At 42.4% G+C, this 17,592-nt stretch overlaps 1 protein-coding gene across 8 annotated transcripts in view; it reads left to right on the top strand.

The window, feature by feature from the left end:
* CRACR2A (calcium release activated channel regulator 2A) overlaps positions 1-17,592 on the top strand; it is a 139,691-nt gene that overhangs the window by 38,040 nt on the left and 84,059 nt on the right. For 5 of the 8 annotated variants that reach the window (XR_004956000.1, XR_004955996.1, XR_004955997.1 and 2 more), the window contains exon 3: positions 11,025-11,275. Coding sequence is in view for 1 of the 8 variants with exons in the window: in XM_016150146.2 (XP_016005632.2) it covers positions 11,060-11,275 (216 nt within the window). In the remaining 7 variants the exon portion in view is untranslated. Of the gene's footprint in view, positions 1-2,234; positions 3,766-3,855; positions 4,173-11,024; positions 11,276-17,592 lie in introns of those variants that run through there. The other 3 variants (XM_016150146.2, XR_004956002.1, XR_004956001.1) reach the window with 3 other exon arrangements.

Genomic DNA, 17,592 nt, shown 5'->3' with positions numbered 1-17,592 from the left:
GCCTTCCTTGTGGCCTGTAGTGGGTGACATCATACCATGAAGTCCCTTCCAGCTGGGGTGGTCAGTGGTAGATTGATAGGCTTCTTGATTATGTCTCCTCGGGGAATATTTTTTTATTTGTTGTTTTATGTCTGTTTGTTTTTTAGTTTGTTTCATTCGAATTTTATCTGAGTAGAAGAAGCCAATTTGAATTCTACAAAAATAAGAATAGCAATAAGAGCCAATACACATATGGTACCACTTCACTCTTCATTTTACAGGTGAAGAATGTGGGGCTCAAAGAGCCGAAGGAAACTGTGCCCACAGAGCTAGTAACTCGCGGTCTGGCCTTAGAGTTTGTGTTCTTATTCACCACAGTAAGAGGCCTACCAGAAGAGTGGTGGGATTTGTCCAAAGTCCTCTGAACTATGTGTCAAGGAAGCACACACACTCTCATAGGACGGGGAGAGGCTGGTTTGGCTGCTGTGCTAACACTAATTAGTAGGGTGGTGGGGGAGGCCTGCGGAGAAACTGCTAGCCCTCTCTGCACCTCACTGAGGGGCTCTCTCCTTCCGCTGGTCCCACCTGAGGGTCTGCCTGGGGCTGTGGGGGAAGAGAAGGACACGGGCATGAACAGTTGGAGGTTTGGTTAGAGCACTTTTCCCCAAGTGCAGAGATGGATTTAAAACGAGCCCTGCCCAGTAAGCCTAGGGGGGTGGAAGGGATAGTCTAAAGTGGCATCAGCTGCCATTGCCTGTGCAGATGGTGCTGGGGATACACTGGTCACCCTCTCAGGACACCTGGGCAGAAACACAAGCCTCATGATTATTTCCTAGATGAGAGCTGATTGTTGGCAGTTTGACATCGGCCACGTGGGCATGCTGACACACTAGAATAAGGCAGATGCTGCAGATTAGGGCTTTCTCCTGCCCTAGATTGGAGAACTGGTTGTTAAATACCGCTTTTTTTCAAGCACTGTTTGACACCAAATGTTCTATGATTCAATTCAGTTTTGACACTAAGGCAGACCCCACAGGTTAAGGGCTCAGGCTCACAAGACTGCCACCACTCAGAGGCCAGTTGCAAGTCTCAGGGTGTCACCTATGTGTCTGAATGATGGGCTATACATTTGGGGGTTCCCTCAACTCCCTCCTTAGGTTCAGTAATTCTCTAGAACAACTCACAGAACTCAGGAAAGTGCTTCATTTATAGTTCCCAGCATATTTTAAAGGATATAGCTCAGAAACAGCCAATGGAAGAGATGCATGGGGCAAGACAAGGTGAGAGGAGGCACAGAGCTTCCATGCCCTCTCAGGGCGCACCCCCCACCACCAGATCCTCAGGGTTTTTACCAACCAGCTTTCTGAACCTGGTCGGCTAGGGCTTTATATGGAGGCTTCATTACATTGGCATGATTGGTTGAGTAATTGATGAGTGAACTCAAGCTCCAGCCCCTTTCTCTTTCCTAGATGTGGGAGGGTGAGGCAGGAGGACCTGCAAGTTCCAACCCTCTAATCACACGGTTGGTTCCTCTGGCCGCCAGCCCCTATCCAGAAGCTATCTAGGGCCTACCCAATGTCATGCATGAGCATATACTCAGGTGTGGCCAAAAGGGGCTAATTACAAATAACTAATGACATTCCTTTCACTCAGGAAATTCCAAGGGTTTTAGGAGCTGTGTGCTAGGAATCAGGAACAAAAGACCCACTATATATTTTCCATCATACCACTCTGAGCCCTCACTCCCAATGGTCTTAATAAAAAGCCAACACACATTTATTAAGCACATGTTGAATGCAAAGTACCAGGCTGGGAATTGGTGGGACATTTGTTCATTCAAATGAGCTAATATCAATTTCATTCTTACTAAGATTTATTGACAGGACTTATGCCTTCAAAGAAGAAATAAGACATATCATATACACTTGAAAATATAACACACCAGACCAAACAATATGGTCTAATGCCTGAAGCATGAAAGAGTACTCAGATAGACAGAGGCCAAAGTGCTCCAGACTTGGAGTCAGGGGAGATTTCTCGGGAGATGGACTTAGGACTGGGCCCTGAAGGAGTATACACCACGGAGCAGACCTACAGAATATTCTCAGGAGGGGGAGAAAGAACTGAAAAACTTTCCTTTGTTGAGCTCTAGAAAACAAATGCAGCCCTATTACGCACCAGCCTTTTGTCTTAATTCTCGGGGTGTGGGGGAGAGGTAGCAGGGGGTGGTGGTGGTGGTAAATTTGAGTTCCAGCTCTGCTTTCTCAAGACCCTAGATGGGTCACTTAACCTCTTGGAGACTGAGATTAATAAAACAGGAAGAAGATAGTCAGTCCTGACAGCTTCATAGCATCACTATGGAAATGAGCTAATAGAAGTGAAAACTCTTTTTAAACTGCAGAGTGTAATCAGTGCCATCATTAGTGTTGTTATTGCTTTATGTTTTATTTCATTGCCTCCCAATATAGTCATCTTACTATCAGAATTTTGAACTAAAAAGGATAATACTGAAAATGCCTTGGAAATAATTACAAGAGCTAACATTTACCAACTGCTTACTATGTGCCAGGCATAGTTTCTAAGTGTTTTACATGTTTTAAGTCTCTTAGTCCTCATATGAAGTTGATGCTGTCATCTGAATTTTATAGATGGGGACATTGAGTCCTAGAGAAGTTAATAACTTGCCCAAGGTCATGAAGCCAGAAAGTGGTGGAGGCAGGATTTACACATGGGGAAATTTAGCTCTTAGCATTCTGCTTTGTTGCCTTCTTGGAGCTCAGGCTGGATTCCAGGAGAGGAAGCTTTCCATGGGGAGGAAGAGACAGACGGATTTCTCTGAGATTCTCTCTGCCCTGGTCCCCAGCTTTTCTCCACTTCACTCTCTACAGTCTCTCCCCTACAGAAGAAAAGAAAAGCATGGTTGGGGTCTGTCTAGTGGGCCATATGGGGGGGCCCAGGGTCTTTCCTTCCCCCACCTCTCCCTGTGGCAGGTGCTGTCAGGACCCCAACCACATCTTGAGGCCTGACCATTCCCATGCCCTCTGGCAACTTCCAGCAGCCTGTGTCTCTCTCTTTGCCTGAGGGCTTTCGGAGTACTGAGGATCAGTGCCCCTCAGGTATACCCTCACCCAGTGACCAGTAGTGGTGGATATATAAATACCCCAGCTCCTTTGCCCCTGCGGTTGGGTAACTGAGACTTGTGGTCTACACCAAGTGCAGAATTCCCCAGAATTAAGTTCTAGTGCCACACAGCTGCTTACCTAGTAGTTGGCTGGGTCAAGCAGCCTTCATTGGTTCCCTTCCCTGATCCATGTCCCTCTCCCAGAACAATATTTCCCATCCCTGCCAAACAACCAGTTTCACTCAAGCCCTTGTCTCAAGGTCTCTTGTGACACCACCTGTTAAGGCTTCAGTTGTCTCCCCCAAAGAGACATGCTGAAGTCCTAACCTCCAGTACCTCAGAATGTGACCTTATTTGAAAATAGGGCCATTGTAAATGTAATCAGTCAAGTTAAGATGAGGTCATTAGGGTGGGTTCGTGATCCATATGACAGATGTTCTTATAAAAAGGGGAAGATGTGGTGAATAGAGACACATGAGGGGAGGGTGCTGTGTGAGGCTAGAGGCAGAGGTTAGAGGAGTGAAGGAGCCACAAGCCTAGAACTGCCAAGGATGGCCAGCTGCCACCAGAAGCTAGGAAGAGGCACGGAGAGATTCTACCCAGAGTCTCGGACAGAGCACGGCCCTACCGACCCTTGAATTTTGGAACTTCTGGCCTCCAGAGCTGTGAGAGAATACATTTCTGTTGCTTTAAGCCAGCAATACTAGAAAATTTATATACCTTCATTCTTCCTTAACTTGTTTTTTTTTCCCCAGGGCTCCAGCACACACCATGCCCTGTTGCATCTCACATCCATTCCTACTGGAGCTTTGAAACCCTTTGCTCAGCAACCCTCCTTCATTTTGACAAGACTCACTCATCTCTGCCTTTGTGTGACACTGCTAACTTGGAGTTAGTGGTAGAGACTTGGTATACTGCTGCATATAGAGTATTCCTTTACTGAAGCCTGGGTGATTAAGGAGATTCGAACAGATCCTGAGGATGCTTTGGGGACTTTTGATTTACTGTCTGCTGCAGGAAAGATTCAAGGGAGATCAGGGTGACTTAGTAGCTGCTTTCAAGTTTGCAAGGGGTATGTTGTGGAAGGGGCTACCAATTGTTCTCCATCTTTGCTGAGCCTAGAGTGGGGATAGAGGGATGCTTAACGTCAAACCTTTAGGAGGAGTTTAGGCTCCATCTATGAACTTTCTGATTGCAGCAGTTACTAAGCTGCTAGAATTTCTTCAGAAGTCTGGGAAATGTTCCTGGAAGTGGTTGAGGGCTGGATAATTTCCGTTTGTAAAGGCTTTTATAGAACCACTCTGGAGGGAGAAGAGTGGTCTGCATGCTCTTAGAGAGACAAGCAGATGAAAAATTTCTCTGTTCCCTTCGTGACGGTGATGGCCTTTTCTGCTTGCCTTTGGAACATACGCCACCATTTTTCCTTCTATGCATGTTACTGTGTTGGTCTAAAACTTCTTTGAGACAGAAAGCTGTGTTCAGTCCTGAGCCCAGGGCATCCCTGGGCTTCATCCAAATGCTAGACAGCAGAGCCTGTCGTAGAGCTTCCATTTTATTTTGAAAGAAGTAGAGCACTTCTATTGTTTTGTCTTCCATTCCCTTTGGAAAACCTACAGACACTGTGCAAATGTTGTAGGCCAAGCCAAGCCAAGAAATAAGACAGAGGAGGCTGAACTCACAATAGGGGAATGGGCTTCAAGAGGGGCTCTGCCTGCTCCCTTATTTTCAGAGCTCATTTAGCTTCCTACGTTAAGAACTGAGGGTTTTCATGGAGAAATTACTTAATTTTCAGGCATTTTCTGCTTGCCGGAGTTGAATGTAAAATGTGGAATCAGGCTCCTGAGACGAAATATAATAGGCAGAACTAGATTTGCAAGTCCTGGAGAATAGAGAAGTTTCTGGCCTGGATCTATTCTGTTTTTTAAAATAGATTTATTGAACTATTGACATACAGAAACTGCATATATTTTAAGTATGTAATTTGATACATTTTGATATATATTTGTATATGTGTATGTGTGTATGTATGTTTGTATGTATATTTTGTATATATCTCCATGCAACTATTACCTCCATTAAGATTGGGAGCATACCCCTATCACCCAAAAAGTTTCCTCTTATTCATTTGAAATTCTTCCTTCTCGTGCTTCTCTACTCTCCCTTATCTCTTTTCTGTCACTTTAGATTATCTTCATTTTTTATGATTTTATATAAGTGAAATAAAACAGGATGTACTCTTTTTGTTTGGCTTCTTTCATTCACATGATCACTTTGAGATTCACCCATTTTGTTATTTGGATCTATAGCTCCTGCCTTTTACCGAGGGGTAGCATTCCATCATGTGTATATACCACAGCCATTGCTATTGTTTTTTTACCCATTCTCCTGTTGATGAACATTTATGTTGTTTTGGCTACTACAACTAAAACTTCTATAAATATTCATGTACAGGCCTTTGTATGGACATATGCTTTGATGCTCTTGGGTAAATATTTAAGAGTGGGATGGCTGGATCGTATGGTGGGAGTTGGACTATTTAGAGAAGCTGCTAAATGTTTTCCAAAGGGATTATACCATTCTACATTCTCACCAGCAATGTATGGGAGTGCCATCCAATTACTCCACATACTTTCAAGGCTTGGTATGGTCAGTCTTTTTCATTTTAGCAATTCCAATAAGTGTGTGGTGGTATTTCATTGTGGTTTAAATTGTATTCCCCTTATCACTAATGATGTTGAACATTTTCATGTAGTTATTTTCTGTCCATATATCTTATTTGATCAAGTGCCTGTTCAAATGTTTTGCCCATTTTAAAAACTGAGTTGTTGTTTTTTATTAATAAGTTTTGAGAGTTCTATATAATCCAGGCCAAAATACTCTATCAGATATAGGCTTTGGAAATTTTTTTTCCCCAGTCTGTGACTTAAATATACTTTGAGAGCAGAAATTTTAAATTCTGATAATGTCCAAATTATCGAGGTCACGAAGATGTTCTCTTCTCACAATTTTATATTTTTAGATTTTACATTTAGGTCTATGATCCATTTTGAGTCATTTATTGTACATGGCATAAAGTATGAGCTGGCATTCGTTTTTTCAAATGGATATCCTATTATTCTAGTACCGTTTGCTGAAAAGATTATCCTTTCTCTGCTGGATTCTCTAGTCTATATTCTGCTGCATTTATCTATTTTTCTTTCTTTGTGCCAATCCCACACTGTCTTGATTACCATAGGTTTAAAAGTCTTGAAATCAGGTGGTGTTAGTCTTCCAATTTTGTTGTTCTTTTTCAAAATTGATTTGGCTATTCTAGGTTCTTAGTATTTCCATATGAATTTTAAATCAGCTTGTCAATTTCTACAAAAAATCATGTTGGGATTTTGATGGGGATTGAGATAAATCTTTATATGAATATATAGAGAGATGGCATCTTAATAGCATAAAATCTTCTAATTCACGAACATGCATATATTTTCATTTATTTCTGTCTTCTTTAGTTTCTCTTATCAATATTTTGTAGCTTTCAGTGTTATTATACACTTTTTGTCAACTATATCCCTAAGTATTTCAGATTTTTTCACAATTAAATATGAAGTTAGCTGTTGGTTTTTGGTATATGCCCTTTTTCAAGTTGTAACCTCCTGATTTTCTGAGTTTTCATGTGGAGCAGATGTTGGATTTTGTCAAGTGCTTTTTCTGCATCTATTGAGATGATTATAAGGAGTGTCTTTTTAAAGGTGTTAATGTGGTGAATGATGTTATTGATTTTCAAATGTTAAACCATTCTTGTACTCCTGGGATAAAACCTCACTTGGTCAGGATCGTATTTTTTGTTTTATATATGGTGTTGATTTCGAACTGTTAAAATTTTCTAAAGAATTTTTATATCTATGTTCATTAGGGATATTGGCCTGTATTTTTCTTTTCTTCATAATGTCTTTATCCAGTTTTGGTATCAGGGTAATCCTGGCCTCATAGAATGTATTAGGAATTATTTCATCTTCTTTAATTTACTGGAAGAGTTTCATCGATGTAGCCATCTGGGCCTAGAGGTTTTTGTAGAAAGATATTTAACTGCCAGGTCAATTTTGTAAATAGATGGAGTGTTATTCATGTTATCTATTTCTTCTTGAGCGAGCTTTGATATTTAATGTTTTTCAAGGAATTTGTTCATTTTGTCTAAATTGTCAAGTTCATCGGCATAAAGTTGTTCATAATATTTCCTTATTAGCCTTTTAATGTCTGTAGAATTTGTAATGGTGTCACCTCTCAAATTCCTGATATTATGATTTGTGTCTTCTCTCTTTACCGATCTTCTAAAGAACCAATTCTTAGTTTCTTAAATCTTCTCTATAGTTTTCCTCTATTGTTTTCAATGTCATTGATTTCTGCTCTGATCTTTATTATTTCTTAGAAGCTGAGGTTATTGATTTGAGACCTTTTTTAAGATATATGTTTAGAGCTATAATTTTTTTTTTCTTCGAGTACTGCTTTAGTAATATCCTACAAAATTTGATATATGGCACTTTCATTTTCATTTGGTTCAAAACACTTTTTCATTTCACTTTTCATTTTTTCTTTGACCCATGGGTTATGTAGAAGTGGACTCATAGTTTTCATATATTTGAGGATTTTCTAGAGGTCTCTCTGTTATTGGTTCCAATTCCACTGGGGTCAAAGTACATACTTTATATGATTTGAATCCTTTTTAATTTATTGAAACTCATTTTATGAACCATAATATAGACTGTCTTGTTAAAAATTCCATGTGCATTTGGAAATAGTGTATTCAGCTTTTGTTGAGTAAAGTGTTCTATAAATTTCAGTTAGGTCAAGATAGTTGACAGTATTGTTCAAGTCTGTATCCTTAACTGATTTTTGTCCACTTATTGTATTAATTATTGATAGAGGGGATATTGAAATGTTTGAATATGATTGTGGATTTGTCTTTTTCTCCTTGCAGGTCTATCAGTCAGTTTTTGCTTCATCATTTTAAAACCCAGTTATTAGGTATATAGTATTTAGGACTATTATATCCTTTCAATGGGTTGACTTTTTATCATTATGACATGACTTTATCTTCATTAGTAGTCTTTGTTCTAGAAGCTACCTTACTTGATATTAATATGCAGCATTCTATTGACCAGTGTTAATGTGGTATATATTTTCCCAATCTTTTACTTTTAATCTATTTGTGTTTTCATGTTTAAAGTGCATGGCTTATAAGCAGTATATAGTTGGATTTCTTCAACTGAGAGAGAGTCTGCCAGGCTCTGCCTGGGTTTCCCCTTCCTATGCCATGACCTAGAAACTCTTTAGGTAATAACAGGCTCATTATATTGGTTTCCCATCTCCCAAGAACAGGGCTTGGCCTAGGGTAAGGTGAGTGCAGCCCCTACAGAGCAAAATTTTAGAAGATAATTACTCTCAGATACATAGCTTCAAGAGTGAGTTCCTCTTTAAATTTCGGATCCTCTTTAAATTTTTTACCTCATTCTTAAGAAGATACTCACTCACAGAATTGTGCAAATACAGGGTTAGCACCTGAGAGTAAAGGCCTCTTAATTTAGCACTCAGGGGCCTCGCTCAGCTTATTCTAGTCTCAGACCTATCTTTCATTACCTGATGTTCAGTGTTTTGAAAACCATTAAAAAAATATTTTGTCTGGATTTGTTATTATTTCAACTGGGAGGCTAAATCTAGTCCCTGTTGCTTCATCTTTTCTGGAAACAGAAGTCTAGGCTTATTCTTGATGAGATTTTAAAAATCCTGGACATAGAGCTACCTGACTGAAATACAAATGTTCTCAGGCCTTCCTGCAAAGAATTTAGCAAAAGATTGATCCTCCTTCATTCAGCAAACAACCAATGAGCACCTACTCTCTGCCATATTCAAGGCTAGGAACTGGGGTTAAAATCAAATTAGACAAAATGTCTATCTACCAATGTTCATAGTTGGCTTCTTTAGAACTATTAGATTGGCTCTTTCATACCATGTGTCACCTGTGACATGAGCCAAGGAAGGCAGAGAGCCAGAGAAAGTCGGACCTAGAAAAGAGAGATCATCTCTACTAATTCCCACTTCCAAGGGTAGTTCAGGGGCTCACTTAAGTCACACAGCTTGTCAGTAGTAGTTGATTATTATATAGTTTATTTTGAAGGATATGGAGGAGGGACCCAACCCCAAACACCTTCCTCCACTGCCAGTCACCATGACTAAAATCCTACCATTAGAGACTTATTCATTAAGGGCAGGGGCCATGTTTTATTTATATTTGCATTTCTCAGTGTTAGCTCAGAGCCTGCTACATGGTAATCAGTAGGTGAGAATGAATGAATGAGTGAGTGTATGAATGAAAGATAAATGTTAAAATGAGGAGCATGCCTCTGGGAAGTGACTTAGGTTATTATCAGTTGGGGATGAGTAGACTATGAAGAGCAAACTCACAGCCGGGACCCATGATAAGAAGGCAGTGTAGTGTAGGAAGTACATGAGGTCTCTAACTGTACTAGACCTTGATCCAAGTTACTGAACCTCTCCCAAGCTCAGTTTCTTTATCTGTATGACACGAATCCTAATGCTATTTACCTTATGGAAGGATGTCAGGTTTCAAATGATGAAGTATTTTAGGCTCCTGGCAGGACAAAACCCTCAAGGAATGACAGGTATTATTAGTCTAGTATCCTGGAACAGCAGATGGGAATGAGGTAGCACCTAGAAAATGGCAGAGACCTTGCAGACAGCAGGAAGATAGCAGGCCGTTCTGCTCATGCTACATGTTTACAGAAGCTCAGCTGTTACCACCGTCATTACCCAAAAGCTCTCTCTAAGCTCAGTATTGCACACAGATGTGCCAGGCAATCCACATTAACCATGTAGACACAGCCCTGCTCTCTTGGGGCTAACACCCAAGGTGGTTCCATCTAGGGAAGACAATAAAAATATTAAATCTGCTTGTGACCAGGTGACAGCCAGTTCATAACATGTAGGAATGAAGAGAAAGACCATTTCCCAAATGAGGAGCTGGTCAGAGGAGTCAGGGTGGCAGTTCCTTGTCTAGCCTGAGTGGAGTGAGAAGGTGCCGCCTGCTCTGCCTTTTGCAGGCTCCGTTACATGGAGTCCATTCCTGAGGCTGAGGCAGTCTTCTTGCTCCGGGCCCATAGCTCTTGATAAATCTGGTAGGTGGAAGGTGTTGATTCGAATAGTAGATGACTTTTGGAGCCACGGTGTAGCTGAGCCAGAGGCCTGGAAGTCCAGTACAACTGGAAGCTCCTTGAGGACAGTGCACTTTCTTATGACCCCACAAAAGGAATCGGCTAAGAGCTCACAAAGAACTAGCTGATTGTGAATGATACAGGAGAGTTCATTTGAGTGAGTGGAGTCCTCCACTGTTGGTAATGCTGAGGCGTCAGGGCAGCGTGGGATTAATATCAAATACAGATAGATGACCTTGTATTTAAATCTCACCTTTTGTACAAACTCGCTGTGTGGCCTTAGTCAAATCACTCAACCTCTCAGAGCCTCAATAAAATGAAGATGATAACATCTATTTCAGAGAGATGCGAGAAATGACAAAATATACGTCAAGATCATGGCCTTGTGCCTGTCTACAAGTAAACATTCAATAAACAATAGCTGGTTTGTCAAGATGTTTTGTTGTTTGTTTAAATTGGGAGAAATTATTTTCAGGTTTCCTCTAACTATGTCCTTTCAATCTGGAAATGTGTGTTTTCCTCACTCTTTTCTTTTTGATGGGCTGGCTGATCTATTAGTAATCACAATACACTTTTCCCTTGTCCTGAGCTTCTGCTAATTAAGAGGTGGTTGCTAAGAGATGCTAGGACACATTGGTGAGTGATTCTGTGCTTCCCTCTCATCCCCTGTCATTTTTTTTCAGTCTCCATCTCTCATCTTTCATTCTCAGGTTCTGAAAAGACTTGAAGAAATTGACAACACTGAATGGCTACCCCTGGCCAGAATGTGGCTTCTAGACTCCAGAGACCTGCCCAGGGACCAAAGGGGAGTGAGGCCTGCCCGGGTCCCTTGGACGACCTGGAGTGTAAGGAGACCCAGGAGCTGACGCTGGCAAGGCTGGCCATGCAGAAGAAGGCACAGGAATTTTTCCAGACCTGTGATGCAGGGGGCAAGGGCTTCATTGCCAGGAGGGATATGCAGGTAAGAGGGGCCCCAGCTGGGCCTGCCCACCTGGAATGCCAAACAGCCTGAGTTCCCTGTGTCCCTCAGTTTAGGACTACCCCTTTTGAGGTGATGTCTTTAACAGAAAAGATGCCATCAATTCTACCCTAGAAGGAAGCGTTAGTCCACACTCTACTGGGAGCCAGATCTCCTGGGTTCCTTATTTTTCTGACCTTTATTTTCCATCAAACTTGGGGAATTTTTTTTGTCCCCTCTCTGACTCAGTAACTCCCCAGAGTTGTGGAAAGGGTGATAACAATGTAAGGGACTTAAGACATGGTAAATAAACAAAGGTGGAAAGGCACTGACTTGTTGCTTCACTACAAAGCTCTGAGCTTTGCCAAAGTTCTTCCTGTGAGGTGCCATGTGTGCCTTACGGACAGGTACAGTGTCAGGAACAACCTGGGAAGGAGGCATTTCTGGAGTTCATCTTATTGGTCCCTTACCCTCAAACCCAACCACACTTAACCCTCTCGCAGCATTTCCAGAGAGAGATTGCAGATTCTCAGTGCACAGCATTGCCTATTGCAGGGCTCAGCAAACTTTGTAAAGGGCCAGGAAAATATTCTAGGCTTTATGGGCCATGTGGTCTCAATTATGACTACTCAACTCTGTGCTGTAGCATGAGCGGCCATAGGCAATATGTAAATGATTGAGCGTGGCTCTGTTCTAATAAAACTTTATGGACGCCGAAATTTAAATTTTATGTAATTTTAATGTGTCATCAAATATTCTTTTTTCAACCATTTAAAAATGCAAAGGCCATTCTTAGCTCACTGGCTATACAGGAGCAGGCAATAGGTCCAATTCATAGCCCAGGGTATGGTTTACCCACCTCTGCTCTGGTGCCTTTCCACCGTTAGTGTCAAGGTTTTTCTCAGTGTCTCACTTATGCCTCTTATGCTGCAGTCATGATTTCACACCGATGTGAATAAAAATGCAAGCTCCACTAGAGCTCTGTGACAGGAACTCTTGTCCCCCAATTTTTTCACCACTCGCTCTGTCAGGACCATTTTTGGAAGGATATACAGCTGTGCTATTAGGATAAAGACCTATGATGGCCAGGTTTTTTTGTTTTGTTTTGTTTTGTTTTAAGTCTAGGTTTTCAGAATACACTAAAGTCAGGCAATGAAATGTAGACCTCATTAGTATCAGTCCACCTCTGCTCTCATGTGTGAGCTATGAGACGTGAAGGCTAAGAATGGGCCTGTGAACCAGCTGTAGGTGGTGGGTCTTTCCTCGGCCCCACAGGCTTCTCCCAGAGCTTTACCACCACCTGGTAGTTGCACGAATTGAGGCGGAAAACCTGGGAAACAAGTGGGCTCAGGCCACTCTTGTTTTCAATACTTGACCCCCCCAATAAATTTCTGTCACTGAAACTCATTCACAAAGTCTCACTTCACATGGGAGGCGAAGTTCAGTGTGTTTTGAGGAAACCATTGACAAACCTCTGTCTAAAAACTTCAAAATTGCCATTCACAGGTCTGTGTTAATGGTGGTTAGGGATGGTAGTTTCAATGGCATCCTTCACTTTTTTTTATCCCTTCTAGAAAGAAAGAAAAGGAAAATCACATTTAGTGAGGGCCACATGCGTGCTACAACTGACTGCATAGCACCCAGTTAACCTTTATCAAAACCCACTCTTTAATGGAGGGAGAGGCATGGAATTCTAAACTGTCAAGAGTACATTGTTGCAGAAATCATTTGTATTTGACTTAGAATGAAACCAGAAACATCAAGTCCCAGAGATACTGACTCAGCTACATCCCTCCTCAGTCTTCCTCCCTCATTCCTCACACCTGACTCAGGCAGGAGGAAAGAGGATGGACATCCTATCTAGCAGATGCTTGTGTGTCCATGGCACTTATTTCTATGAGCTCCTTAGTTTTCTGAAGTTTCTGTGTACCTGTGGACAACAAAGCTTTTGAAATTTTCCATTCTTCTAAGAAAATGCTATTAAGAGAGAGAACAAAACACAATATTTAAGTACCATCTCTGCTGCTTTCACTGGTCTTGTCTGGAGAGAGATGAGCTAGAAAGAGACAAGTGAAGAACAGTCATCTTGGGTTCTCTGTGGAAAGCCCATGTGAACCAGCTGTAGGTGGTGGGTCTTTCCTCGGCCCCACAGGCTTCTCCCAGAGCTTTACCACCACCTGGTAGTTGCACGAATTGAGGCGGAAAACCTGGGAAACAAGTGGGCTCAGGCCACTCTTGTTTTCAATACTTGACCCCCCCCTTGGTTCTCCTGGGCAGAACCTACAGACATCTGCCTATTGCCTGTCACTCCCATACGTAGCTCCTTTTTGGGGTGGTCAATCAGGTCCTTTTGGTTAGTGGCCAGTTCCTTGGATCTGGCCACCACTTTTCTCACCATTAGCTCACACATACACACACACACACACACACGCCCCTCAGCCACCAGGAAAGGCCCTTTAGAGCAGAGAATGGCTCTCAAAGAAGGAGAAGCCATGGGCCATGTGGAATGGAGAACCTAGAGGCTAGAGGAGGCCGCGGAGAAGCAGAGTTGGAATAAAACCACAGAGAGCTTGCTGTCTGTTTTTAAAAAGGAATGGGAGGGTTAAGCCCTCCCTCAGTGCTCTTGTTCTTTCTCCTGATTAACAAAAATCCATTTTCAGAGAGTGATATGGACTTCACAGTCATCTGAGAGGTGGAAGAGACTGCTACAGTGGTCTCACCCTGAGCAGAAGGTAGTCAGCCTACCCTGATGGAGCAGGGAGCACAAAAGGAAAGGAAAGGGGTCAGGAGAAGCTGTTCTCCTTTGAGGTCCCTGGAGGGATCTGGAGGGACCTAAGGTGGTCTGCACCAAGAGCTGATGTGCCAGCTGCCCTGTACTTGGGCTCCACATGCAGACATCCTGCCTCAGTGATAGCATATGGGGGACTCTGACATGTGAGAACAGAGTGTAAGCAGAGGTTTGAGAATCCTCAGCTCCACCCATTCCCTCCTCCACAAGGAACCTCTCTGGGTTCCATGGGGTCACTCCAGGCAGAACTGGGGTCTGGTGCAGTGCCCTAGAGAGGCAGAGTTGTGGGGCTGAGGGCTCCAAGTGAGAGTCAGTCCTGCCTCATGGAGGCAGAGGGACATGAGAAGGCCAGGCTAGAGAGGGCATGAAGGGATTTCTGTAGCAGACGGGGGTGGGGGCGGCGGAAGATGGGGGACAGGATGGACAGGAGTTCTCTCTGAAAAACCTAGAGCCTTAAAAACTCTATGTCCCTGATATTTTAGAAGAGTGAAATGATTATCTACCAATGCTAGATACCTACCTCCCAAACTATTAAGAATCATCTAAGAGTTGGCAAACCAACCAAATCTGGTGTACTACCTGTTTTTGCAAATAAGATTTTATTGGAACATAGTGTGCTAATTCCTTCATATATTGCCCACAGCGGCTGTCACTCTGAGTAGTGTGACAAAGACCAAAGGGCCTGTACTGTCTGACCCTTTACAGAAAAAGTTAGCTGATTCCTGATTTGATTGCCAAGAAGACTTTTAAAGATTTTTATGGTAAATTGACTTGAATTTTGATCTCGAATCTGTAACTTACTAGCAGTGTGTTTGTGTAAGTCTCTTCACTCTCCCTCTATGCCATAGTTCCTCACCTGTGAAGTATTTGTAGCATTAGAAGAGAACAAATGAGCATATGCAGGTAGAGCATTTACCTGGAATCCCCTCCATAAACACACTTGTGTGTGTGGGTGCAGGGTCGGAGGGACTTTTACCCCTTGTCCTGGTTTTCTCCACACTGATTTTTAAAAATCGTGGTAAAATATACATAACATAAAATGTACCATCTTAACCATATTTTAGTGTCTGGTTTGGTGGCATTTAGTACATTCACATTGTTGTGCAGCCATCACCAGCGTCCATCTCCAGAACTCTTTTCATCTTGCAGATAGAAACTCTGTACCTATGGAACACGAACTCCCTGACCCCCTCCCTCAGTCCCGGGAACCACCGTTCTACTTTCTGTCTATGAATCTGACTGCTCTAGATACCTCATATAAGTGGAATCATACAGTATTTGTACTATTGTCACTGGTTTATTTCACTCAGCGTATTTTGTTTATCCATTTACCAGCTGATGGACACTTGGGTTGCCTCACACTTTTGAGTGTGAATAATACTGCTATGAACATAGGTATACAAATATCCTTCAAGTCCTTGCTTTCGATTCTTTTGGGTACACACCCAGAAGTGAAATTCCTGGATCATATGATAATTCTGTGTTGAATTTTTCTAGGGACTGCCATACTGTTTTCCAAAGTGGCTGTGCCATCATACTGCGATTTTAAGCGCAAGTCATTTGTTCTTCAGAAATAAAGAAAGGGCATTTCTGCTGAAGAGGGGTCCTTCCATTTGTATCCAGCTGGTGCTATTCTCGTTTGCATCCAGTCTACATGAGTGAGGATGATTTTGCCTCTTAGAGGGCATTTGGCAATGTCTGGAGACATTTTTGATTGAAATTACTGGAGAGGAAGGTGCTATGAATATCTACTAGATAATGTCCAGGAATGTTGCTAAATATCTTATTATACACAGGACAGCCCCTCTTCTACCTTCCCTTCCAACAAAGAATTATCCACTCTTGGATGTCAATAGCGCAGAGATTGAGAAATCCCAGTTTACACCAAGCAATCAGCCCAAACCAAGCACATCGAAGCACAAAACAGAAAAAAAAGGTATTTCCTGCCTCTAGGACCTCACATTCTCACCCCAAAGCCATTGGGTTCTGGAAGCTGAGCTACACTACAGGGAAGAGAGTGGTCGATGGGCGCTTGGACAGAGGTCTGAATGGGAAAAGCAGGAAATTTTAAATCTGGCCAGAAAGATGTCTCTCTCCTGGTTTTCTCTTTAATGAATGTTCCCTTAGACCTGTTTAAAACTGTGCAAACATTTGCTTTAGGCTCCATGAGGCATGGTACTGGTCCGGTGACCAGGAAAGTAGAGGGGTCTGGCTGGAGTGCGACGGAAGACAGCATATTCCCATGGTTCTCGGAACCTGAGCTCTTAATACTGCTGCTGCAGGGTCGCACTCTGGTCCAGGTACTGGTAAATCCCCAGTTTATAAAACCTTGCCTGGGAACCAGCAGTAGTGCTAGTCAGAAGCCTAGACCAGTGTTCTGGAAATAGGTGTTCAGGATCTCCTGTAATCACTACTTAGTCACTCATTTGTTTATTCAGTCATTCAACAAATACCTACTCCGTGTTTGTCAGCACTGGGCTAGATCATAGGGATACACTATTGAGGAAAAATGGGTGGGGTTTCTGTTCTCAGAGCTGCCAGTCCACTGAGGCAGCAGACATTCATCAATGAGTCAATCTGCAGTATATGAAATACAAACTGAGATGAGACTTATACATGAGAGAAATATATTTTGGGGAGCATGTAGAAAATGGTGGTTGCACAGGCTTACTGAGGAAGTGGTGTCAGAGCTGAGAGCAAAGCAGAAAATCAGTGAACTTGAAAGCGGTGGAGGGAGGCCAGTGTTTAAAGGAGCCATGAAATTCTAAAGAGCCAGTTGGGCAGTAGGCTGTGTGAATAGGGCGAGCTGACTTCCTTCTATTTTTCTTCTCTCTCCTGCCTGCCCTTCCAGTTGAAAGTGAAAATGAAATAGGATCCACAAGTGAATCAGGATCTCTGGAGAGATAGTAGGTAGTGATGCTGGCCAGAGAGACTTTAGACGGTAGGTGGACAGGTGTGGGCTGTGCAGAGAGGGTATTATAGAATGAATACATTGGAGCGCCGCTGGACTATAGTGGGACTCCTGAATGGGAAAATGGTTCTTTGTCTCAGCTCTGGGCTCTGCTATATGACTCTATGTAAATCTCACAGCCTTGCAGGTTATTTAAACAGAGGGGTGAATAATCTTGTCTATAGACAGCACTAGGTACCCAGGGGACAAGACTAGAATAAAACCGGTTGATTTTATATAGCTCTGCAGGCCCTGAAAGATAAATAAGAGATAATTATAGTTATTAAGACTAAAGAATTTTTCAAGTAAAGCCAATAAAGAGAGGTTAAAAAATCTGGCATGGCGCAGCTTGCAGAGAAGGCCGAAGAAGCACTCAGTTCCGATTTGCCAGGGCATGAAGAATAAGATGTAATATTGCTTGGAAGATATAATATTGCTTTCCCCATCTTCATTGATGACAGAAAGAGGAAACCGGCTTTGAGATGAAGACAAGGACTGGGATTAGAGAATGGGAAGGATTTGTGATCAGAGGTGTGGTGAGATGCAGAAGCAGTGCCTAAGGTGCGGGGATAACTGAGCTTT

The sequence above is a fragment of the Rousettus aegyptiacus genome, unplaced genomic scaffold (assembly GCF_014176215.1).
Source record: "Rousettus aegyptiacus isolate mRouAeg1 unplaced genomic scaffold, mRouAeg1.p scaffold_m13_p_2, whole genome shotgun sequence".
In the NCBI taxonomy this organism is placed as follows: domain Eukaryota; kingdom Metazoa; phylum Chordata; class Mammalia; order Chiroptera; family Pteropodidae; genus Rousettus; species Rousettus aegyptiacus.
Note: the sequence above shows the minus strand (reverse complement) of the source record. Positions and strands in the feature narration are given on the sequence as shown.